This window comes from Leiobunum rupestre, chromosome 5, assembly GCF_980474605.1.
Source record: "Leiobunum rupestre chromosome 5, qqLeiRupe1.1.hap1, whole genome shotgun sequence".
NCBI lineage: Eukaryota > Metazoa > Arthropoda > Arachnida > Opiliones > Sclerosomatidae > Leiobunum > Leiobunum rupestre.
Window position 1 is genome coordinate 20762735 of NC_143388.1, and position 25922 is coordinate 20788656.

At 38.1% G+C, this 25922-nt stretch overlaps 2 protein-coding genes across 2 annotated transcripts; both read left to right on the forward strand.

The window, feature by feature from the left end:
• Nucleotides 1-1228: 1228 nt before the first annotated feature.
• Nucleotides 1229-25096, forward strand: LOC149943767 (serine/threonine-protein phosphatase PGAM5, mitochondrial-like). The gene is made up of 6 exons (XM_090174802.1): nucleotides 1229-1405; nucleotides 17550-17748; nucleotides 19450-19628; nucleotides 21641-21855; nucleotides 24017-24150; nucleotides 24850-25096. Exons 2-6 carry the CDS (start codon nucleotides 17591-17593, stop codon nucleotides 24995-24997), a joined length of 834 nt encoding a protein of 277 aa, XP_090030928.1. The 5' UTR covers nucleotides 1229-1405; nucleotides 17550-17590; the 3' UTR covers nucleotides 24998-25096.
• LOC149943768 (serine/threonine-protein phosphatase PGAM5, mitochondrial-like) lies at nucleotides 4807-16319 on the forward strand. The gene is given in 6 exon segments (XM_090176190.1): nucleotides 4807-4958; nucleotides 9040-9112; nucleotides 9115-9217; nucleotides 10024-10235; nucleotides 11210-11343; nucleotides 16073-16319. Coding segments are annotated over 6 exon segments (843 nt in total). The 3' UTR covers nucleotides 16242-16319.
• Nucleotides 25097-25922: the final 826 nt, after the last annotated feature.

Here is a 25922-nt window from a genome sequence, read left to right on the forward strand (position 1 = left end):
TCGTACTGTTTTCTATTTGACTGCTCTCAAGAGCTCCCCGGTCAAGATTTATTATTCCATTTGAGGGCTCGGACCTTCTCCGATAACTATTTATTTCGTGTGATAAATCTATTGCCATTGAATGCTCCGAGATTGCTCAAAACCATAAGTCTATGATATTGTTCCATAAGTTTGACACTTTGGGCAAAGATAATTTAAACTCGTACTCTAGATTCGAATACTGAGAGCTTTCCCATTGACGGTTTTGTTACGAAGTGTTTACCCTTTTCCGGCACGTGAGCTCAGAAAAATTGGGCTCCATCGGTTGCGGTAAGGCGCAAACCATGGAGCGATTTTTTTCTAAATTCCAGTGGGAAGTGGGTAAACGCTATTGGAAACGCGCGAGAGAGTGATTTCGAATCTAGGGAACGAATTTAAATTATTTTTGCTTTGGGGAATATTTTACTGAGAGCTAGTAACGGAGTGACGTCATCACAAGAAGAAAATCTCCCCCTAGCGAGGCGCTGTCAAAGCTACGTGTGACGCGGGAGTAATCTGATGCAAAACGGCCCTTTGCAGACTGTCTTGTGAAGAATACGAAGTGTCACACTAATGTTACAATAATGTACACCTATGTCGAAACCAATCTGCCAATTTGGACATATATAAGAATCGAGATCTCTAACGAAGCAAATTTTCCCCGTGTTGCCTTTCAGCTCAGGAAGATTTATTATAGGATCTGAAAAAGGAACATGCTTAAGAGGTTGAAACTTCGAAACCTGGTCAATTTATCTCTCAATCAAGGCGAGTTCAATATTGTCGATGTTAATTTCTAATAGTTCAATGAAAAACGCTATGAAATAAAACACAAATCATTGACAGTTGATGCAAATTTTGGTTCCAATCCGTAGCTTAGCTAAAGACAACGAAGTTTTGGCACAGTCAAAAACTATCAAAATATCTCCCAGTGTGACAATCACTTTCGAAGTAATTCCTTTTTCCATTCTCAGATTGCTCTTGTGATGAAAACGACCCGAACGTTAAATGGAATTAAAAAATTACAGAAGACATTATTTTATTTTAAGAATGACTAAGCATTTAAATGTCGAGAAGAAAAAGGGACAATTCCTTTCATTTCTGTGTTTTTTCGTGGTGATTTCATTTGGAAGTATATCAATATATTTATTATTGGTGCCTGAGGTCTGGAGCGGACACCTTTGAATGAGGTCATAATTTATCGAAAAGAAATTTCCCGATGAGTGTGCCAGACAGTAAGTTTTAGTCTAGTTTCTTCATGAAAAGTACGGGTTTCGTATTTTAGAGATTAATTAGCCCCTAAGAAATACGTTTTATTTCCATGTTAGACTTTAACATAAGTAGTGATTAATTTGTGTGGAAGAGATTAACTGCCAATCGTAATTCTTAAGTAAGTACATTTTTTAAAGCCTTGCTTTTGTATTACTTACAATTATTTTACAGCAGAACCTGCTACTAGCCAATAAACTGGCAAACAAGTGCCGATAATAAGTTTTTATTCTATCACGGATAACATTTCCTCTCTTGCACAAACAGTAGTAATTTTAGTAATAGAATTATATAATTATAAATAACAATATATCGGTCAGTCAATGATATTTCTTAAATTGCTGAGTGAGCGATTCTGATACTTATAGCTTGAAAAAAAGCTTTGTCGATTAGTAATCAAAACCTTCATGCGTCTGAAATTTTTATGTTGTCACTTGTCAGACCTTGGACCAATAAACTATTGTACGTTGGATAATAGCTGATAATACACGTAACAATTTCAAGTACAATAGGCTTCGTGCGTAGTTTAAATTTTGGTTAAGTATCGCCGCCTACCGACCGAGTCTTAAATTGAATATAAGAAAGGCGAAGCCTGCTCGTTAAAAATTATCTCTGCACAACAGCAGCCGCTGAAATTTCAACTGAAAAACCGAAATTCAAAAGTCACTGCAGCTATTTCCTCACATATTTAGTTGACGGATATAAGGTAGATGGCGTTATATTTCCTACGCTCAAACCCTAAAACTTTTGATATTACAATTTAATATATACTCTAAACTGGCAACTTTAATTCTGATATCATGTTTTTTTTTATATTTTGGGGGGCTCCTAATTTCAAGCACAACATTTTAAAAACCATACAGAACGATTAAGATGGGGCGACTCTATTAACATTATTTATAGGAGTTCCAAGTGAGAGGAGGGGCTTAGTTAAGGTTTTCTACATTTCGGTTGGACTTCGAATTCTTTGTGGATATCTGGGTACTCTCTTCCTAATGGGGACCTTAAACGACTTTTGACTTCGCAAAAAAAGGGATAGAACAAGGACTATAACAATTTTGGCTCTTTATAACACACATGTTCCTCATTTGACAATTTAATATTAAGCACAAAACCGGTCCGATATACTAAATGCATCTTAGGGTTATTTGCGCACTTGATTAATCCATGTAAATGTACTACCATATAAGTCACGTAAAATCCCTACGCATGGCACTTAGCTTTGTCCATGAATTTCCCCTCACCTCGTCCTTGGTTCACCTAAGCCACATTAGTAGGAGCATATGCAACATAACTACTCATAAGTATGCCACTAGCTCTATTTCTTCACTAACGGTTTGTTTCACAGATATTGCGTCATCCGTACCCTACGTAATATTTGACGTCATATTTGATGTAATATTTGACGTCATCGAATCTCAAATGCCGATAATGCCGTCGCTCAATTAGCTAGATCTACTTCTGATAAACCGACGGCCATTATTTTAGGAAACAAAACAAGTGCTGCTAATGCAATTAATATAGTTTTCGGAGACTCGGGTTCTGAAATAAATTTGAATTGTCAAATAAAAGAAGTAGGTTTATTGAAAAAATAGTTGAAATTCAGGATGAGCTTTTCTGGGGCATCTACAAGGTTGGAGTCTTTGCAGACTCTTTTGAGCCTAACTCTTCTAGGCTTGGTATGGGTTTTAAAAACGCTGGTGGAATATCCCACTTCGACGACTTGTTCCATTTTCGGAAAGTGATCTCTGAACCGAACCGTATTGGTCATTTTCCTAAACCTTTTCTTCTAAACTACTCATTATTTAACTTCATCCGCACAAACCGAGCGAGTTTATAAATTTCAATAAAGCTACATTGGGCTGACTAAAATTCCGACGTGAAAAATTCCTTCTCAATTTAGAGGGTTTCCATTGGCTTAAATAAATATCCCAAAATTACTAGGATGAATGAAAAGGTTAAAATCTAACGTAGTCCAACTTTTTACTGTTTCGTGGTGAAACAAACCGTTAGTGAAGATTTTTGAATGGAATAAATGTACAGTGTCTTACTTATGAGTAATTATGTTACATATGTTAGGAGGATTAGCAAACCCAAAAATAGTATTCGCGACCGAAAACTATTGCTACGCCCCTTTCGGTTCGCCATTGAAACCTAGATAGGTATAGGCTAAAGCAGACGCTATTGGGTTTCCTCATCGTTATTCGTAAATTTTACTTCAAAACTAATGATAGTTGCATTTTAATATAATTTTGGCATCGTTTTCTTATATTTTGATAAGTTTATTTAAGAAAAAGTTCTTATGACTTTTTAATCTGTCTGTAGCAGACGCTAAATCATAGGTGCTACCTCGGAGAAGCTAGCGCCCTTACGCCACCCAGACTCGTTTCGGTCGCGAATAGTCTTGGTGTTTAATCAGTGTACATTTGGAAACAACGTTTTAAGACTTTTAATTTCGAATACATGGTTTGCATCCCTACGTCATCAATGACGCAGTTCCAAGTATAGATATAAGAACCAAGAATAAATATTTAATTTGAGCAAGAATGAACGGTTCTTTGCCGCCATTTTGAAGGTGTAGATTTCTTAGTAAAACGGGAGGGTTAACAGTTTCAATCGTCTGTTTGCGGATTTTAATTATTTTCAAATGATTAAGGAATTATTTTCACGTTAAAAATGATTATCTGCCTGGTTAAAAATTGTTCGAGTAGTTCAATTACCAAGGGAGAGCCAAAATTGTTTATTTTATTCGATAGTGAAGGTAATTGTAAAAAAGATGACCGCAAAGGCCTAACTTTGATAAGCTTTGTTAACTTCTTTTCGTAGATATTTCTGTCGTAATTTGATATTTTATTTAAATAACCCGGCCTTAGAATCATATCTGGCTTTGTTTAGGGCCCATTTAAAATTTTAAAGCATAAATCTAATACGTTTTGTAGCTTTGACGAGATTACCAACAAAATGGCTACCTATTTAGTAGCTACGCGCGAAATGGTTTGAATTTTTGATCGCCCTCCCAGTTTCCTTGGAGACCATAGGCCCCTCCCTTCGGTGCAAACTATGTATTAGTAAATACACGTTATTTTTTTCTAAGCCTTAGAGGTTCAACTTTATTGCTTTCATTCAAACTAGATGGCTCCAATTTAAACTTTTTGTCGGAAAAGGAAATAAATACTAATCGATTTAATACGAAAAACCACTTCTTACCCCATTTTAAGAGATTTTTCACGTTACAAATTTCGGCGATGGAATAATTTAAAATTTCCACGTTTAAAACTGTTGGGGTGGTCTGCTTAGACTTTGGGTATTTAAAAATCGGCTTCGAATGGCGAATCTTGTGTAAGGATTTTCAACCTTATGAAATATGTATCGGTCTATTGACATGCTCCTCTGTCTCCGAACCTTTGCTGTTCATACCAGTCAAATTTATATTATTCATTGCAGGCAAATCATTGCCATGTTTTATCTCTTCGACTAGTCGAATTTTGTGGTATAAGCGTCAGATACGATAGGCCGTGAACTATGACCCACAAGGGCTTTAGTGCTCTGGCCTACAGCTTGTTCGGAGGTGGAGTCGCCACCACGTGTTTAGGTTTAATCAATTATTATGGAAGGAAGAACGCAAAAGCCAGTTTCGAGGAACCATCGTCTCTCTGGGACGACAATTGGGATAGGTGAGTGTTACGAAAGTTTCTTTTCCACATTTATATTCGTACTGACACCGCGGTGTCTGAGGCTTACTGCCAACACCATGTGCAGGGTTGCCTAATAGACGCTTCAAAAAATCATCCTCCCAGGAAATCGCCAAGAAGTAATATATATATATATATAGTGCATGTTCAAGTAATTGAAATTTTTCACCTTTACGGTAGCAACAAGCGTTCCCCATGGCGTTCCCTTTTAACCAGTTAACTTTTTTGACATATTAAGGCTTGGAAAAACACGACGTTCTCTTTATAGGTGAAAAGTTTCCATTATTTTCACGAGCATTATATAAACAAAACCTTGCGGGTCCTGGCTCTCGGAAATATTACTTCTTTGCGATTTCCTGGGAGGATGATTTATTTAATCGCCTATTTGTGAAATATCAAATACTTCGGAATTTTAAAAACCACAGTCAAATCGAATTTTTAAAATGACCAAATAATTCGACCAAATGAAAATTTTAACTAAATACAATTTTTTATAATATTACTCTACCAAATAAAAAAATTATTTGATGGAGATTTTTTATCAACTAAGAAAACGAGTTTTGGCCTTAATATACAGTGCACTTTGCTCAAAAAAACTATATTACCTAGAAATGTGAAATTTTAAGGATGTACACTCTGTTTAAAAAGTCTTCGACAGGTGAAATTTTGCCCTCTTTTTAATTCTGCTAGAAAACTATAATAGATAGATCGATGAAACCAATTGCAACTATTATTTATTTTCTAATATCTTTCGTTATTTATCGGTTTCGTCCACCAAAAATTAATAGTTTTGGCAGCTACCGTCAAAACTCATTTTTGACAACTTGTTAAATATTGGTTCTACGGCACTGACTCGCGCGTTTTTGAATTCACAATGGTCGATTCATATTTAGAAAGTGGAAAAAAATTTGCTGTCGAAGTTACGTTATTAATAATCGCTTGGTGCATTTTAGGTGTTTCCCAATGTCGACGAAAGTTTGTAAACGCGATAACTTCTCAACCGTTGGTTGTAGAGGGAAATTTTTTCCACTTTCTAAATATGAATCGACCATTGTGAATTCAAAAACGCGCGAGTCAGTGCCGTAGAACCAATATTTAAAAAGTTGTCAAATATGAGTTTTGACGGTACCCGCCAAAACTATTAATTTTTGGTGGACGAAACCGATAAATAACGAAAAATATTGGAAAATAAATAATAGTTGCAATTGGTCTATCTATTATAGTTTTCTAGCAGAATTAAAAAGAGGGCAAAAATTTCACCTGTCGAAGACTTTTTAAACAGAGTGTACACTATCGGGGTAGGTCGTTGTTATTACCAACTTGTTATTTTTCATGACCTAATATCTCAGTAACAAATTGACCTATTCCGACCAAACCAATTTCAGTTAAGGTTTTCGAGTATGCTCTACAACTTGTTCATTGGCAGTTTTCGTCTCCCACTTAGCTTCAAATTCCAAAAACGTCATGTTTTTGCTGATATTTTCAAATAACAATGACCTTCCCCGATAGTGTACATCCTGAAAATTTCACATTTCTAGGTAAATGCCTGGGGCGAACAAATGAAAACATCCTGTATAGGTGTAAAAATCATTAAATATATCAGATAATCGAAAACCTATTTGATCACCTTAGTTTGACCTAGGAGCAAAAAACACAAGGAGAACGCAGCTAGCCTTTAAACACGCTAACGCAGTGTTGTGTAGAAATTTCATTGGACGAGAATTTACGATGAACGTTTTACGGAAATGGGGAAGACAATTTCGGAATTTTTCCCTTCCGACGGCAGCAGGCGCTAAAGCATCTAACCAATGAAAATTGTACACAAGAAAATCCACGACTTTGGACGGGTTGCGTTCTCCTTGTGTGGGTTGCTGTGTTTGTTGCTCCTAGGTTTGACTAATAATTATTCACTTCTCACCATATATTACAAATTAATTTCTGTATTATGACTAGTTTTTAGATGTATAAGAAACTAACTATGAAAATTTATGGCACTAAATAGCTATAGATAAATGGCACTCTTCCCAAAAATTAACTTTTCCACAACATGTTATTCCTTAAATTAAAAGTTAGCTTGTTCTTTGATACTTCTTTCTTAGTTAGAATCGTCAGGCCAAAGGTTCGTAAAAACTTATCATTGTTGACTTAGCGCTTTTTAGGAGGTTATGGCACCCCACCAGAGAATGGTACACGAAACAATTAAGTACCTTCTCGCAAACACGGCAAAAGTTGCGGAACTCGCAGACGAATATTTGATAGTTTGGTAAATTGGATTCAAATTTAACTATATTAAACTAGTCAAAACTTATATATATAATAATCGGATGTTTCAAATTCATTATTTGGTATTGTAGAATATTATTCACAAAAAATTCGATTCGTCGGTGTGAATAGTAAATCGGAAATTTAGCCAAATAATTTGGTCGAATCGAATAGTAACAAATACCTTGCACAGCCATAGATGCGAGTTAAATTAAAGATAATGTGGACCTCCGTACCCTAGATTCGAATTCTGAGAGCTTTCTGACTGTCGTGGTCCTTTCTTATAGTTGGTTACAATGGTAACTATTAACTTGGAAAACATTTTGAAATAATGGTAGTCTGGCATCATCTATTATACTTTAGTTAAGTCAAAACATTTCGTGTTACCATTTTGTTATCTCCACCAGTTTTGCGGTATCTAATATATTTATAGAGGTACTGAGGTAGTCGTTTTGGCGAATTTCCGATGTCAGCTGTAGACGCTTCGCCTTATTTCAGTGGCGGATTTACCATAAATGCATCTGTATTAGTATTATCCAAGATTCCAAATAAGAATTTTGATTTCCTGAGTTCGGCGTCTACTAACTAATGAGGGGGGGGGGTGGGCACCAAAATTCTGAAATTGCTTAGGGCAGATATTGGGGTTAATCCGGCCCTGTATGGAGCTATTTTTTCGGAGCTCCGGCATGAAGGAGTAAACGTTATGGCCTACGCGTGAGGCAGTTTTTTTCCATCTAGGGTACGATGTTTATATTATCTTTGGTTAAATCAATGTTTTTACGATAATTTAAAAATAGCTGCTTCGGCAATGCCAATTCAGAACCAATTAAGTAGTGTTTATATATGATTAAGATTAATTTAACTACATTATCAGTGCAAGAAAATTATCAGTAACCTCTTGAATGAAAGACGGCCTAAAACCAAAACGAAAACTATTACAACAAAATAACATTTGAATCAAATAACTAGTTTTTTTCCTTGTAAACATAATACACTACGTATTCATGGACGTAGGAAACACGGAATTCAGAAAATGCCGATTTCGCTCTGGACTTTGCGGGAACACGTTCTTAGCCGTCTCCATGAAGTCCACTTTCAACCTTGACACGGGTTTAGCCCGAAACAAAAAACCACTGTTTTGAAGTTTTATACTAACTTCGATCTCTGCAAAATCTATTAGGATCTGACGTCCAGTTCTGGTTGTGCAGAAAGACCGAAAATGGATACGAGTATCGTGTTTAAAACGGCTCTAGCTCTATTTCTATCGCAATTTAGTCGGAAGATCGAGATAAATATTGTGACCGAAAAACCTTTCCTAGTGTATTCCGAGAATGTTTTGGGAAATTCCGTGAAGGAATGGATAAAAACGAGACGTTTTCGTTTCGTCCCGTTCAATAAACAACCCCATATTTCCAACTAAAACAAACCCCAGCATATATCAAACCCGTGTTCGTGCGGTTTCATGCTTAGAACAATTGGGTTTTCTGTAAAAATAAGGGTTCATTACCCGTGTTAGAGGAAACACGTGGTAACTCTAACACAAGCGTTTTCATGCAATGTAGCACGGATTTTGAAATTCGCTTTACACCAAACACGAATTTACTACCTCCATGAAAACGTAGTCATATTTGATTTATGGATTATTTGATTTCGCCGCTTTCAGCGTGATCGAACTAAACAACGTGTATTTATTCTATTAGGCTATAGAAAAACTTAAAAAACCCTATTTTCAACTATGACCAAAGCTAGGGACTGATAGTCTACATTACAGTGTCTTTATAGTAACTTACATTTTTAAAAGGCGTCAACCATCTTTGGCCGTGAAACCGAAAGTGTTGAATTCGGATCAGGATGAAAACGAGTACAATGAACAATAGCGTTGCATACGCCTACTGCCACTCGAAACATTATTCTGATCAGACATGGCCATTACAATCTGAAAGGAGAAACGGACCAGGAGAAGTCTTTAACTGAACTCGGTAAGCCGAATTTTTTAGGTCTTCCTGGTTATATTTCACTTCAAGAACGTATAAATCATCAACGATAGGCGCTGTCTAGAATGTATTCATTTATGCTGTTGGGAGAATAGACGATAGGCGGGCATCGTTTGTTCGCGTGGCTTAAACCAATGAGATGCCGGGCTGATTCTCCCTAAGTTTAAATAAATACGTTTCTGTTGTATAGCCAAAGCAGGTTTATTAGAGAGGTAATATTTTCATTTGATCGGTTACCAGATTCGTCTGACTAGCCAAAGAAGTCAAATACAATCCATACTCAAACCTAATCAAGTCATCTAGGTTCGACATTCACTTTATAGACACATTTCTTTCTTAAGGCTGGTTTGCATTTTTTTTAAGAACTAAAACACCGTGACGCAAAATCTTGCATTAGGCCTTACGCTTGATTTGCACTAGCGCGCGTAATAATTTATTTTTGTTTACGGTCTTAAAAACCATTTTTGTACGTGCAAAAGTTGAGATTTTTGCGTTGATGTTTTTCCCTTTATTTTGAAAAGCAACCCTTATTTTTGGCGCCGCTTTAAGCCCAAGTGGCGAAGACCATACAAAGAGTAGCTTGCACGTTTAGGCTCTGTGAATTAATACATGTAGCGTATTGCTGATTTGGTTTTATTGAAACGTATGCTATCGGGCGTTATTTATACTTTTCATATCATTTCAAACTTGACTGCTCGATAATCACTTTTCCCTAAGGTTAAATACATTCCTGGCTGAATCATTTTCACATCTTATGAAATAGAAAATAACTCAATGGCAATCTTTGTTAGGGCGCCAGCAAGCGGATGCAACTGGATTGAGGTTGAAGGCTCTTGATTTGCCGTACGCCAAGATTATCCATTCAACGATGACTCGGGCAGTTGAAACCGCCAGCATAATACACAAACACTTACCTCACCTGGAAACGACCTCGACGGACCTCTTGCGCGAAGGAGCGCCTATTCGCCCAGACCCTCCTCCCAGGCGGGTTCACGATGAAAAAGTTAGACATTAATTATGCTTATTCGTAGCTTGCTCGTGGGTGTGGCCTATTGTCTTTAACACGGTATCGAGTTTACCATGAGATTAAATTACCCATGGTGGTCCCGTGAACATTTATGTTCGCCGGGTTACAATACGTAGGAGGGTGGTAGCACACACACCCTTCATACCACGCGAGCCAACAGCTCCCCACAGTAAGTAGACGACTATTATATAACATAAGTATATGTATTTGTACCCCGCTGCTCCGCCTTAAGCACTACAGCGGCCACCAAAAACAACCAGCCCCGGACAAAAGTGCGCTTTGCGAAACAACGTTCGGCCAGTGAGACAGCCATTTTGACCGCCTCACATATAGCAAACAAACGCCCTCATCACGGCCCAACAAAAGGCGACACCATGGGCTGCCCGAGACCCACCCTCGCACAGCTGAGGACTAGAGTGGCTTCCTCTTCCACTGCAAACTACCCTCCTTAGTAGGTCACAGAATGACGAGTGTGGAACACCCATGAGGTTCCAGTGACCCAGCGCCCCGATCACATGACCTTGAGAGCCGGGTATGGAGCCCCCCACAGGCTCCAGTGACCCCATCACACCACTAGATAGGGACAGTGGGAAGACTATTATATAACAGGCGACCCAAAACTATCACTCCTCTTTGCTTTTGAGTAGAAAGTATAGGCTTCGTGCTTAGTTTAAATTTTGGTCGCAGGTATCGCCACCTACCGACCTAGTTTTAAATTTAATGTGTGGAATCAGTCTGCTCATTCAACATTATCCCTGAGCAGCAGCTGGAAGTTTCAGTTCAGAACTATTTAAATCCAAAGTTCCTCCACTACTTCCTCACACATTTGCTCTAATTAATGACATTGAAAGTCGCTAGCTGACTTGGGCATATGGTGTTGCCGAGCTGGTTGATTGCTAGATAGTAGAGGTAATTGAAATGAAAAGTAATGAAAGCTTTCACATTTGCAGTATTACTATAGAGATGGCGCCAGAATAGAAGCTGCTTTCAGAAAGTATTTCCATCGGGCGAAACCTAGTCAAAAAGAAGATTCGTTTGAGATTGTTGTTTGCCACGCCAACGTCATTCGTTACTTCGTCTGCCGGTACGTAAACCCTTTACACCATCTTGACACTAAACACTTTATTCAAGAATGTATTTATTTATATTCGGGGAGAATGAATATGTCGAAAAACGTAATTTTTAAGAACCAATGAGATTGCAGTATTATTTGATTTTATTAAAGCGGAGGAGCCTACCGGGGGCCCCAACGGGTGGAATTTTAGAAACGCTAGAAATAATCTCGACATATTCATTCTCCCTGCTTTATTTCTACCAAGAGTCCAAGAATGTCTTTATTTATACTCACGAGGAGACTACCCGAGGTGATAATCGCCGATTTTGTTGAAACTAGGTGGATCAATTTTTACATATTTTGATCAAATTGACCAAAATGAATCAAAATATCATAAAATTCATTTCATTTGTCAATTTTGATCTATTTTTTTTTTGGTTTTGAAATTTGAATTTTTTTTTAATTTTTCACAGGGGGGGGGGACCCTTAGAAGTGCTCAGATTCCCTTGTTATTTTCAATGATAAAATATACATACTGTGTTGTCAAAAAAACATTTTCGGTTGCCATGGCAAAACTAATGCCCATTGCAATTTTTCCCTTGGTGAAATTTCATGTTACGATAAGGTCTACATACCCACCTAGTTTCAACAAAATCGGTGATTATCACCTCGGGTAGTCTCCTCGTCAGTAATAATTACTAATTTGAGGCGATTTTTAGCATCGCTCCCACTTCACCTCACGCTCACAAAATTATGTCACAGTATTCTTCCTTTAAGGAATTTACGTACTTTGAGTCTTTATGAATGTTTGATTAATTAATTAATTAATTTATTTGTATATTACCAAGAACGTCCAAGAATGAATGCATGGGAGAATGACTAGCTTTACTCCCCATCCGCGTCCGGCTCTAAACAAATCAAATTGTCCGTTATCTCATTGGTTCCCTAAAGGTTCCCCATTCGTACCATAGTATATCCAACCAATCATATTGTTGGATTTTTCAGCTTTTATTTCGGGAACTCTTGCGGAAAACATTTAAGATTCAAATGCCGGTGTGGTTTTTAAAGTACCTTTTACTTGATAACTCCAACTATGAAGAGTTCCCCACATAAGGTGGTTTTTTTTCCGCCTCTCCGAGGACAAAAAGTGTAAACTTTTTACCCTAAAACGTTTTATTCGCCTATTCTCGGGGTAAGATTTACCCGGTCCCGAATTTTGTTCGCTTGTTCCAGAGCTCAAAGGTTAAACTTTTGACTCCTCCTCGAAAGGAGGCGTAGAGGGAGTAATCTAGCTTATATAGAAAATTCATCTGCTTAATTTTCGTATCACGAAAACATGACTGGTTTTGAACATCTTCACATGTGGTAAGCTTTTAATAACGTAAAGTTAAGTTAAATGCTATTTAATGACTTTAAAAGTCGCTTGTTGACTTAGGCCTAAGGTGGTGCCTTGGGTATTAGCCTAGCTGATTATTGTTATTATTAAATAAATTAGAAAAATGAGTCATATATTGATGACCTCACCACCGGTCGCCATCTTAAAACAAAACTACGGCTGCTACGGCAAATAAATAACCTTTAGCCTTTACCTACTCCCTTCTTACTCCAACTCGTTTTTTTCGTCAAGATAGAATTGTAGTAAAATGACGTCATAGGGCTAACCTACTCAAAAAACCCAGAACAGGCGAAAAAAAACACCTATTGTCTTTTCCGCCACCGGGTGGATTTAGCGCTGTACTTTCGACAGTCGTTAGCTTGAACCAACACTGCCTTTCGATTCAAACTTAGGGTTGATAGGCTTATGGTTTTACTACTATTAGAGATGAGTCTTGGGCCCGCTAAACGCGGGCTTACCCGACCCGACCCGAGCCCGCCTTCGGGCGGGCCGGGTTTTGGATATTGAAGTTTTTGGCGGGTCGGGTCGGGTCGGGTTTCATTTTATATATTTTTTTTCGGGCCGGGCCGGGTCGGTCTTTTTTTTTAACGGGTCTGGTCGGGTCGGGCTTTTTACATGAAACTGAGTAGGTTGGGTCGGGCTTTTATATATTAATGATCGGGCCTTCCGAGTTTCTATTCTATTCGCAACCGCTAATCTCTTCATGCAGAAAGCTAATTATTTAATTATTGCTTGTTAACAAAAGCGACATGATAAGACTCTTTTTTTGGAGAGTCCCACGATATGGTGTCGGCTAGAGCCTTGGACACCAACACAACAAGTAAACGTCACAGACATGTATAGTAACTATAGCGGCACAAACGTTAGAAGCGCTGAAGGGATCGCAAAATTCCCGACAGCAGACTGAAGTACACATGATAAGACTCAAAAACGTTTAAACGCTAGCTTTGCCATAACAATTTTTTTTTACCGAGAGCTAGTTTCACAACAAAGTACAGACTATATAGCCTACTAACTCGCCCGTACTCCGTAGCATGTCCGTAGAGAGACATACTTTCAAAAACGCCTCACTTGGTGGCGCTGAAATGGACCAAAATTTTAATTTGGTTTACCTTTGATTCCCCCCTCTCCCGAGTCTCCCACGTGACTCTTATCTTTTCACTTCGTGACAAGCGTTGTTGTGGGAAACTGAGAGGTTCACAGTTCATGCGGTATTCAAATTTCTGACTTCAAGTTTTAGTTTTGGTTTAGTCATAGCATTTGAAATTTTGAATTCGGTAGCTCGCTCTAGCATTTAGTACAATCTTATACTATAACAATAAAAGGTACAAGTTTATCGGGTCGGGTCGGGTTTCAATTTTATCGGGCCTTGGCGGGTCGGGTTTAAAATTTTACAAATTTTATCGGGCCGGGCCGGGTCGGGTTTCAGTTTTAAAGGATTTTGGCGGGTCGGGTCGGGTCGGATTTTCGAAATAAATCATTTTGGCGGGTCGGGTCGGGTCGGGTCGGGTTTTAGTTTTAATGAATTTTGCCGGGCCGGGCCGGGTCGGGTCGGGTCGGGTTTTAGAAATAGCCGGCCCGACTCATCTCTAACTACTATGTAGAACAATTTTAGTTTCGCTTATATCAAAGGTAAATATGAAATGACATAAATTCTAGGATCTTCACGAAATTTGGATGGCCATTTACTATATTCCTGGAAGTAATAGCAATTAATCCCCGAAAGACGAATTATATGTTATATATATTTTGGCTTAGAATGCATTTAAAAATATATGCATCAATAGAAGCATACAAATTTTATCTGTTGCCCTCTTGCCGGTCGTAGACTCGCAGTTGGCTGTTCATAGTCTTAATTTCGAAAACAAAACCTAATATTTACAATTTCCATAAAATTTTAACCAATCTTTATATTTATATTTATTTACCCTGTAGTAACTGCCTTTGTTTATTATTTTATCATTGGAATTTACCATGGGCAAAAATTCAATTGTTAGTATTATAAAAAAATTTCTCAAATTTGTCTCTTAATTTTTGTCAAAATTAATTTATTAGTTTACTTTTAGTATACCATAAATGGCTGTCTTTGATTCGCGTGATCATTTCCATACTTCAACAGCTCGGATGATGGAGTACGCAACCCGTCAAAAGTCTTGCATTTTCTTGTGTACAATTTTCATTGGTTAGAAGCTTTAGCGCCTGCTGCTGTCGGTAGGGGGAAAGTCGGAAATTGTCTCCCCCCCCCCCCCCCCACCTGCCCGTAAAACATTCAGCGAAAAGGCTCGTCCAATGAAATTTGTACACAACACTGCGTTAGTGTGTTTAAAGGCTAGTTGCGTTCTTGCGTTTGTTGCTTCTAGATGGCAGCCTCCTCGATAAGGATCCTGTATAGAAGGATTAAAAGTGCGCTATAAAACTAGAGCTTTAAGTGAGGAAGACATTCCTGTACAATCAAGCTCGCAATCAAGTGTGACGAATAGAGTAATGGCAGTGTGACGTCACGGCACGTCACCCACGCTTTTTCCTATAGATAAAAAATCGCGACCAAAATGGCGACCATGGTTAAAGCTACGGAGTGCCATTACTCTATAGGTCTCTCTATTAAATAAGCTACGCTGGCAGAACTTGTTTTTATGTACCTCCTTCGTAACGAAATACGTAGTTCAGCTCAGGTTATGCTTAAAAACAGGGTGCCTCTTCGAATTTACTCTTATGTCCAGGGCTGTTCCTAGTAGAAACTGATCGATACGTCATCCGTGACTCAGCAGCAAGATCAAAACAAGAAGACCCATGTTACTTTATAGAAAGGCATATTGATTTAGGCTGCAGCAACAAAAGCAGGATTGGGGGAAAATTTTTTTTTTTACATTTGATCAATTTTTTGCTTTTGTTTAACCGTGCATACATATTATCAGAACAAAGTTTATAGACAAAATAAGAAATTTTCAAGCTAATTAAAGTTAAATAGGATGAAGAAGCGTACACGACGACGGGTTGTTTTCTGGTTATATACCACGTGAGAAAACCTAAGGAATTTATAGGAAGGTATTGAAAATATAGAAAATGTGGTCGCCTTGTAAATGTTTTAGAAATGTAATCATTTCGATAAGAAAATTTACACACATTTCTTATTAATATCTTGACTCTTGGCTCTTCGATATAAAAAGATAAGAAGCGCGCTATAAAACCCGTGTTACAAGCGGGAGTTTTCAAGTCGAGACGTCTTATATCGATTCTATCCAGGACAAATTCCAGTACAACTACTGATCGAAGCACTGATATTATCATAGCCCTAAAACCTAATCAAGTCCAGTTGTTTAACGATTATTTTAATTCATTTCCGTCCTTTTTTTGTCGTTCCAGTGCGTTGCAGTTTCCTCCAGAAGCGTGGCTCCGATTTTCGCTGCACCACTGTAGCGTTACGTGGGTGACTATCATCCCTAATGGCCAGGTGTTCGCCTACGTCATCGGGGACTGCGGTCATTTGCCCAGAGATTTTTTGACCACTTCAAAAATCAGAAGCAAAATTTAAAATTGTACGGGTAAAATAGCGCTGTAACGGTTATTGAACTTTCACACTCTAATTCAAATAAATTAATGTTTTGAAATATTTTGTTAATGACATTTCACTCTATACAATACTATGATTCCGTACGGCCTTCTCGGAGAAGTTCACAAGATGCTGAATTTAACAATAATGAGAATGCATTGAGATAACAAGAATATGAGAAGGCAGACATTCTAAGCCCATCGTCTGCTTTCGATTTTTCTTCATACGAACGATCTATCTTTACGTTTTTCGAATAACAAGCAGACGAACTTTCGCTACGAAGTATGCGAGTGCGGTACCAGAGGGTAACGCCATTGCCCCATATTCCGCATTTGACTGCATTCTTGATAATACAAAATAAACAAAAGTTTACAACATGTAGGTCAAGGTCGCCCAAATGGTTGATCTCCACCTTCAAAATGTGTATCTCGATTTTATACTAAAATATTATTATAAGAAATATCTAATATAAACAAGGCGAACTTGACCTTGAGTAACATTTCTATCCTAATGCGTTTTTTCGTCCAAAACTTTCTTTGAAGAATCAGCGGGAACCGGCGAAGGTAATGTTATTCAAGAGAATAACATTAGCAGAATAAGCAGACGAAATGTATATTCTTCGGGTATAAACTATCAATTGATGTAACAATAACCAGTATAATTTAAATTGCTATTGCGGTTCAAAGAGGGAACGCAGCATCCGTTCTTAACTCGTTCCCCCCGGGTGCTTCGCTTGCCGATTACCTGGCAACCTTGTGCTAATTTCTTTTATTTATATGTAACTTTGTTTAAGTGCTTATAGTGAATAAAAACTTACAATGCTATATTCGCTTTAAATAAAAATTATATATTTATGGGGAATCAACGAATTTCACAATTGTGCGTCATTGTGGCACCTAGGAGCAACAAACACAAGGCGAAAGCAGCTGGCCTTTAAACACGCTAACGCAGTGTGCTGTACAAATTTCATTGGACGAGCCTTTACGCTGAACGGAAAGGGGGAAGACAATTTCCGATTTTTCCCCTTCCGACGGCAGCAGGCGTTAAAACGTCTAACCAATGAAAATTGTACACAAGAAAATACACGACTTTTGACGGGTTGCGTTTTCCTTGTGTGGGTTGCTGTGTTTGTTGCTCCTAGGTGCCACCAGGTTTATCAGGAGCTGCAGCAGCTGGCGTTAGCTACGTTTAAAATAATTGCTAATACGTGTTAGCGGACGATTTTTCTACTTAGAATATAATCTCTAAAACTATGTTTTATTATTAAATTTATTTTCTTGTTTATTTCAGTCACAAGGTAAAATTGAAGAGACAGATATTTTGCCAAAAAAATGGTTCAAAGGTATTTCAGTGCGTTAGCATACAGTTTGTTCGGCGGAGGAGTGGCTACGACCTGTTTGGGATTGATGAACTACTACGACAGGAAAAAAGCCGTGTCTAGTTCCGCGGATGAATACATACAGTCAAATTGGGACGATAACTGGGATAGGCAAGTACCATTTATTATAATGATCATCATTTTTTTTTACGATTTGATAGTTTGTATAAAAAATTGTCGCCATGCAGTAGCGAAAATAGAACCAACAATCTATCGTGGACATTTAAAGGTCTAGTATTTCTCAAGGGGATTCCAATATTTTCCGCTCCCTCTTATAGCTTTTGACGTTTTCGAGGCTGGGTTAGAATGTTTAAATCTGATTTAATAATGATTGGATGATTAAATATGATTGAAATGATTAAATCTGATTAAAATTATTAAATCCTGATTTAAAAGATTAGATCATGATTAAAATAATTAAATCACGTTTTAATTGTGATTAGATTGATTAAATCGTAATTAGATTTTATAATCTCTATTAAGTTTTTTAATCTTGATTACCCTGATTTAATCATTTTACTATAATTAAGACGCAGCAAAAATGGAAGTGACCTGCCCCTCGGGTAATCCCTAAAATTGTTTTGGAACCTTTCGTTAAGAATGCCTTGAAGGTTGGAGGTTATACTCCCTTTAGCAACATGATACGCATGTATATGGATAGAAACAATTGCCAAACAGGCTAAACGAGAAGTATATAACTACCGTAATGTTGGGTACACAGGCTGCATGCCTGCATCGGATGATAAGCCGCACACCCGTTTTTAATTCTTAATGCCTCATAAGCCGCAGCGTATTTACTTGTAATTACAGTATTAATCAAAAGTGTGTTAAATAGTTCAAATAACTACTGATAACAGTGCGGAGCGATGTAAATTGTGAGGTCGTTCAAGAAATGTCGCCCAATTAAAATTGAATATTCAAGATAGGTATTTGACAAATTATAATTGGAACCTTATTGGCTCCGCAAGCGAGGCTTACTATACTGGTCAAAATCAATGTCTTCAAATCTGCTTATCGCAATAACTGTAGTAGTTTTACACTGAATAATTAAAAATTTTCAACGTACTGTCTGAAAAGGTCGTAGAATATTGGGTATCAATCGGTGGATATCCGGTGAAGTTTTGGTGTAAACGCAAGTTAATGGTAATTGCCACAATAGCTGTCGTTGTTTAACATAGTACAGCCTATCAGACCACGCTTGATTGTTGCATCTTCTGATTCAACACTGATAGGGTAACTTTTATTTTGTCATACTTCAACTGTATCAGTGGCGTGGATAGAAACATTTGTCCCAATGCAAGATTATAAAATAACCCCTCTCTGTACTTATAGGCAACTGACCGCCGTTGTGGCGGACGGCTGCGCTGTGGGGTCTAGTTAAGTAACTGGACTGTATCAAGGTTATATTTATTAACAGATTATTTTTAACAATTTGCTGATAATAATTACCAGGCTCACAGTAAACCTGAATATAAACATAAAAATACCTCCGTTTTCTTTCACTGAATTTACATCATAAAGTAAACAGTGGCTAGCTGATTATTATTATGTTTTATTTACTATAGGCGGCATAATGCTGTTCTAAATTCTGTACAAGATGACAGATTTTATCTGATCAGATTTGATAAAGAGCACTGAACGCGTTTTGTCTGCCCTGTTATCTGCATGACAAGCAAATACCGGATATAGCAGTTAGAAATGGGAACCGCATCGCATATTCAACTACATCCTTTAACCCTTTCTCTTAGACACGTTTTTTTCAGTGTCACTATCCTCTTCTTTAATAATTAAAATTTTTATTTTCCAAATTAGGTGTAAAACCATCAATGCTGAAAAAGCGCGTGTTGCTAGAACAGTCGAAGATGAGAATAAATTGAACAAACAAGAGGAACGACAGAAGCCCACTGCCACCAGAAACATAATTCTAGTCCGCCATGGACAGTACAATATGAATGGGAAGACCTCCCAGGAAAGAATTCTTACTGAGCTGGGTAAATAGACAAGTTGCATCATAGACAGCATATATCCCCGAGAGGACGAGAAATCGCCTACCTTTCACTGCATTAACCTCGTTGTTTATCTCACCGACGCTCTGTTATTGAAAGAGCAGAGAACAAACACTAACTTTGAAGCGCTTCAAATGTCTTTGAAATCTGCCGTTTTTAAAGTACAGGCAATTTTATGCAATGGCGACGCCAGCATCGATACGAACTCTTGGAGTTAGCTGCAAAGCTACTGTGGTGGGGTCTAAAAATCAGAGCGTTTTCTCATCCCCTTAAGGATATACAGGGTGTTACGGATAAGAGTACCGAAACTTTCAATATGCATTCTATGGGTCTCTATGAGTAAAAAATGTCTAATAAACAGGGGTCCTAAAGTACTTCGTTTCAGAGATATGGACTCCCAAAAAACTACCCTAAAAACCGGACACAGCCTTAAATCTGGCAAACAATATTCTTCCTTGAACCAAATTGTTTTCATTCATCTATCAATTGTTTTTTATCCGTGAGGCGAGAAACTTTAATAACAAGTGGCAAAAGTTCATTGATGTACTTTTAGAAGTAAAATGAGTTTGAAGACAAATACAAGCCATTTTAATTTATTGGTTCGATTTTAATTCAAATGCCAGTCGATCTGACACTAGTCTTTTAGGAATCTACTGCTGGTTGAATCTTTGAGCTTCTAACCCATTTTTCTTGAGCCCGTCCGTGCAATAAGCGTTACTGGACCAATGTGCCATATTAGCTACAATATTAGACAATTTAAAACCATTCCTTTAGAATTTTTATTACATTCGTATCTTTAGATTAAATAATTAAAATCGTATCAATAAATTAAAATGGCTTGTATTTGTCTTCAAACTCATTTTACTTCTAAAAGGACATTAATGAACTTTTGCCACTTGTTATTAAAGTTTCTCGCCTCACGGATAAAAAACAATTGATAGTTTAATGAAAACAATTTGGTTCAAGGAAGAAAATTGTTTGCCACATTTACGGCTGTGTCCGGTTTTTAGGGTAGTTTTTTGGGAGTCCATATCTCTGAAACGAAGTACTTTAGGACCCCTGTTTATTAGACATTTTTTACTCATAGAGACCCATAGAATGCATATTGAAAGTTTCGGTACTCTTAACCGTAGCACACTGTATACTGTCTATGCTAAATCGCCCTCTAATGTCACCACGAAATAAATTATTGGTTTTCGCTTTATAAAGTTTTTTAAGTGTTTGTTTATTTTTTGCCCTTCAAATTTGGTCCACGTGTTTTGGTTTCTGTTTCGATATTTTTCGTAATCGCACGTTTTAATTCTTTTTAATTAGTTATGGTTACGTCACTGGTGAAGAAAGCGATCATCCATAATGAATTTCCCGAGCTCGTGTGGTGGCACTGCTAGCTTAAACCAAAGAAAAAATCTTGCCATTTCCCTTTACAACGCGAGAAGTTCACAGAGTTTAAAGCACTTTAGTCCAACATTTTATACCCAATGACTATCTCCCTTGGTTTCTCCGCTCCGCTGGACTGCGACACCATTAAACAATCAAAAGAAATTCTGGTGCGCTGGGGCCAAAGAAGATTTCACCCAAATAACAACTAGCTTTGAGCTATTTAATTATTGTAAATAATTGTATATATTAACAACACTAAAAGAAATTGTATCTATGTTGAAATTGTTAATAATTTTTAACACTTAATACTCCTGAGAGTCCTACGGTTGAGGACTCATCCCTGATACGAAAGGGATCTGTATGTTCAGAAAAGAAAATAAACATGCATTCCTTCATTCATAATTTGTTAGGCTTCCGTCTCCAGACGCTCTGTGTGTTAGAGGGGAAATACACTAAAATCCACTGAAAATGACACTTATTTTCGTGGATTTCCTCCTAATACCAAAAGCGTCTGCTTAGCAGACGAAAATCCAGCACTTTAGGAACTTATCACTTTGGCTGCTACGTCGCTTTATGTAAACTAAAAAGGATTATTATTATAGTACGATATTTTACAGGTCGCAAAGAAGCGGATGTAACTGGGTTGAGGTTAAAGGCTCTAGATTTGCCTTATACACAGATTTTCCATTCGACCATGCCTCGAGCCGTAGAAACTGCCACCATAATCCACAAACACTTGCCTCACCTGGAAATGGCGGCCACGGACCTATTGCGCGAAGGAGCGCCCGTTCACCCTGATCCCCCCGCCATGAACTATCACCCCGAAGAAAAGGTATTCAAGAAATTGCTTTTTTATGTACGTGGAGCCACGTAGCCAGACGAATAGAATAGACACTTCAACGTCTTCACGTCACCAGTGCCGTATTTCCGCCTAGGCCAACCTAGGCCGTGGCCTAGAGGCCCATCCTTGGAAGGGGCCCCCCAGTGTATTCGAAGGCATAAATCTATAATATCAATCGTAATTTATATTGGAGAAATTCCTAGGTAGAAAATTGTTTTAAAATTACCAAAATTTCTGCTTGGCAGTTTACGGACGCAGCCTTAAATCGCAATGTTGCATAATTATCGCATATTTAGTCGACGATTGTTAAGAGCTTTTATTTAGTAATACATGTATAACCGTAGAGCTCAGACTTCAGGGATAAGAGCATGAATATATCTAGCTATGAATATACAATAGCAATAGCCTCTCTAACCTCCCGCTAAAATTTGGGTTGGGCTTATCTAGTCAAGTGATCAATCACATCTGCTCCGACCGAGTGAGGAGCATGCCGTCATTTCCTTCAGTCTCCTGATTGGCTGAAAACGCGTCACTGGTCTCGAAAGTTGCCACCCAAATCAAATCGACATGATAGAAGGGCTATATCATAGGGTTGGATATTCATAGCTAGATATATTCATGATAAGAGTAAATGCAGCGCGTGAAAAGGGGGCCCAGACTCCTTATCTGCCTATGGGCCCAGGATCTCTAAGTCCGGCCCTGCACGTCACACGAGTCGACTTGACGTAAGATCACTAGACTCACAGACTCATTATAGCGCTCAGCGTTGGTTACGCTGGGTTTTGGGATTCAAATTTGAATTTATCGCCGAATGTTTTGGGCACTATAATTTGGACTGAAAATATATAATATTTAGTCTTTGGAATGATAATTTTTCTTTGGCAATCTGGCAACACTGCACGTAGCGACCAACGTGAGAAGTTCATAAACTTCTGGAATTTCGTTTCCTAAGCGAACGATTTGCTATTAGCAGAGTAAAATCCAGCAGTTTAAGTCGCTTCGTGGCTATATGTAAACTTTAAAGGCGAAATAAAGGGGAATTCAAAGTTTCATATTTGTTGTGGGTTATCTAATTTTTTGCAAAGATTATATAAAACTCCGTACCCTAGATTCGAATTCCGGGAGTTTTCTGATTGACGGTTTTGTAACGAAGCGCTTACCCACTTCCGGCACGTGAACTCCGAAAAATCAGCCTCCATTGTTCTATCACGGCCAACTTTGATGAGTTGACCATGGTCTTATTTATAGTTGGTTACCATGGTAACAATAGAGCTAATTTTTCGGAGTTCCGGTAGGAAGTGGGAAAACGCTATTGACAACGCGCGAGGCAGTTATTTAGAATCTAGCGTACGAGGTTTATATTATCTTTGTTTTATGCATATGCCAATCGCTTTTAAAGAAGTTTGGGTAGCGTGAATTAGCAGACGATATTTCGAAAACTTTATCAAGGGTATATTTCTTGAGATCTTGTAGTTTTAGCTGACGCTATCTGTTGGGGAATCGTACCCACCTCCAACTTTGACTCACCCTTGATTGCGGAATAATTCTCAAAATCAGTTCGGTGAAAATGTTGCTATTTTTCCTACTTATTGTTTTTACATTGTTTATGCCTGAAAATGGAGAATGGTAATAGGCCTTTCAATAAAATAAGCTACGCTTGCTGAACTTGTTTTTATGTTGCTCATTCGTCACGAAATACGTAGAAGTTCAGTTACGTTTATGCTTAATAACCGGGTTCCTCGTCCAATCCATAAAACTGGTCTAGGTTAACGGTAATAGTTAGTGTAGGGAGCTGTTGGCTCGATCTCGTGGCATGCAGGGCTTTCCACCACCCTCCTACGCATTGTAACCCGGCCACCTGAATTAAGGGCTTCAAAAGTCGCATGATGACTTAGGCCTAAGGTGGTGCCTTGGGTATTAGCCTAGCTGATTATTATTATTATTATTATTATTATTATTAATTTACTCTTATGCCCAGGGTTTTTCTTAGTAAAACGTCATCGATACGTCACCCGTGACGCAGTAGCAACATCGAAACAAGAAGGCCAATGTTACTTTATAGAAAGGCCTATTGAAATGGGGAAACTAAACAAGGATGAGCCCAGCTAAAATTCTAACGCATTTACACTGACTGTCTTTCACAATTTTACAGGATTATTTCCGAGATGGTGCCCGGATAGAAGCAGCGTTTCGTAAATATTTTCACCGAGCTGAACCTAGTCAAAAAGAAAATTCATATGATGTCATCGTTTGCCACGGAAACGTCATTCGTTACTTCGTTTGTCGGTACATCAATTAACATATGAGTTCGCTATCCACCATTGAGATTGGATCGATCTATACTATTGAAAACAGATCGAAGCAACTGGGAACAAACAAACACTTAAAGGGAATATAACCCGAAAAACAATCTTTATAGAAGACCCCTTCAATTTTTCAAATTACCCTGTGCAGTAGCGCCAAACATTTCTAAAGCCAAAGGGAAGAGCGGCCAAATCTGCAAACGTTGGTGTTCTAAATTTCGGGGCGAGGCTTAATTGAGGAATATATCATAGTCGCCATCTGTCGGTCAACACAAAGTCGTATGAATTATATTATAAATTAATATAATTTTACGTGTTAATAATTTAAAATTACAAATTTTAAATAGTTAAATAATATTAAGTTATATAATTTATATTATTTTTAATAGGTATTATTTAATTAATTTATTAATCTTAATATTTAACATTTAATCTCAAATATTTTGTATTAAACATTTAACATTTAAATTATTTAATATAATTGTAAAATACATAATATTTTAAAATGTTGAAAGACATGTAGTTCCCTTTCAGTCCACAGAGGGCGATATGAAATGTGTAGTAGGCGGGACCCGACAAATAAGTAGTAGATCACGTCACCATACCCCAATATTTGTTCTCAGCTTCTTGGATCGGGTTCTTAGTGCCGTAAATTCCACTACATGCTATTTGTACTTTCTAGTGCAATGCAGTTTCCTCCTGAAGCTTGGCTACGTTTTTCGCTACACCACTGTAGCATAACCTGGTTAGCCATTCGACCAAACGGAAGAGTGGTCACCTACTTTGTTGGAGACAGCGGACATTTGCCAAAGGATCTTATGACCGGATAAACCTAAGACACAACTGAGATAAATCTAATCAAATCTCATTGTTATAGTTGCTAAATATTTTTAACAACTTTATAAATCTAATAAAAAAATTGATTAATATTGCCTTGATTGTATTGGTTGTGCAATGACGCACCGAAAGGGGTGGGATTGGGGGGGGGGAGAAGACTGTTCCCGAATGAAAAGTCGTACCTTATAAAAGTTCAAAAACTTCATTTAGCCAAAAGGGCCCTGTAATAACTCCATAATGGCGCTATAATCATTCCCTTAACACCCTGTAATCACTCCGTAATGGTCCTGTTATCAACCAGTAATCACTACTAGTGACTACATAATGGCCTTTCAATCACATCGTAATCACGCTGTACTCGCACCGTAAACACCCCGTAATCACCTTGTACTCTCACCGTAATCAGCCCGTACTCACACCGTAATCACCCCGTACTCACACCGTAATCACCCCGTACTCGCTCCATAATCGCCCCGTATTCACCCCGTTCTCGCTCCGTAATCACCCCGTACTCGTTCGAAATCACCCCGTACTCGCCCCGTACTCGTTCGTAATCACCCCGTGCTCGCTCCGTAATCACCCCGTACTCGCTCCGTAATCACCCTGTACTCACTCCGTAATCACCCTGTACTCAATCCGTAATCACCCTGTACTCACGCCGTAATCACCCTGTACTCACGCCGTAATCACCCTGTACTCACTCCGTAATCACCCTGTACTCACGCCGTAATCACCCTGTACTCACGCCGTAATCACCCTGTACTCACGCCGTAATCACCCTGTACTCACTCCGTAATCACCCTGTACTCACTCCGTAATTACCCAGAAATCACTGTAGTCGTTCACTTCAAGGTTAACAACGGTAATAGGGAATGCAGTGTAGTAAGCTGTTGGCTGCCGGGAATAAACGACCACCAA

Excerpts from the sequence above, each read along its gene's own strand:
- LOC149943767 (XM_090174802.1), top strand. The coding sequence starts at position 17,591 with ATGGTTCAAAGGTATTTCAGTGCGTTAGCATACAGTTTGTTCGGCGGA. Across the intron at positions 19,629-21,640 it reads AAGAATTCTTACTGAGCTGG|GTCGCAAAGAAGCGGATGTA; the intron begins GTAAATAGACAA and ends GATATTTTACAG. Across the intron at positions 21,856-24,016 it reads ACTATCACCCCGAAGAAAAG|GATTATTTCCGAGATGGTGC; the intron begins GTATTCAAGAAA and ends ACAATTTTACAG.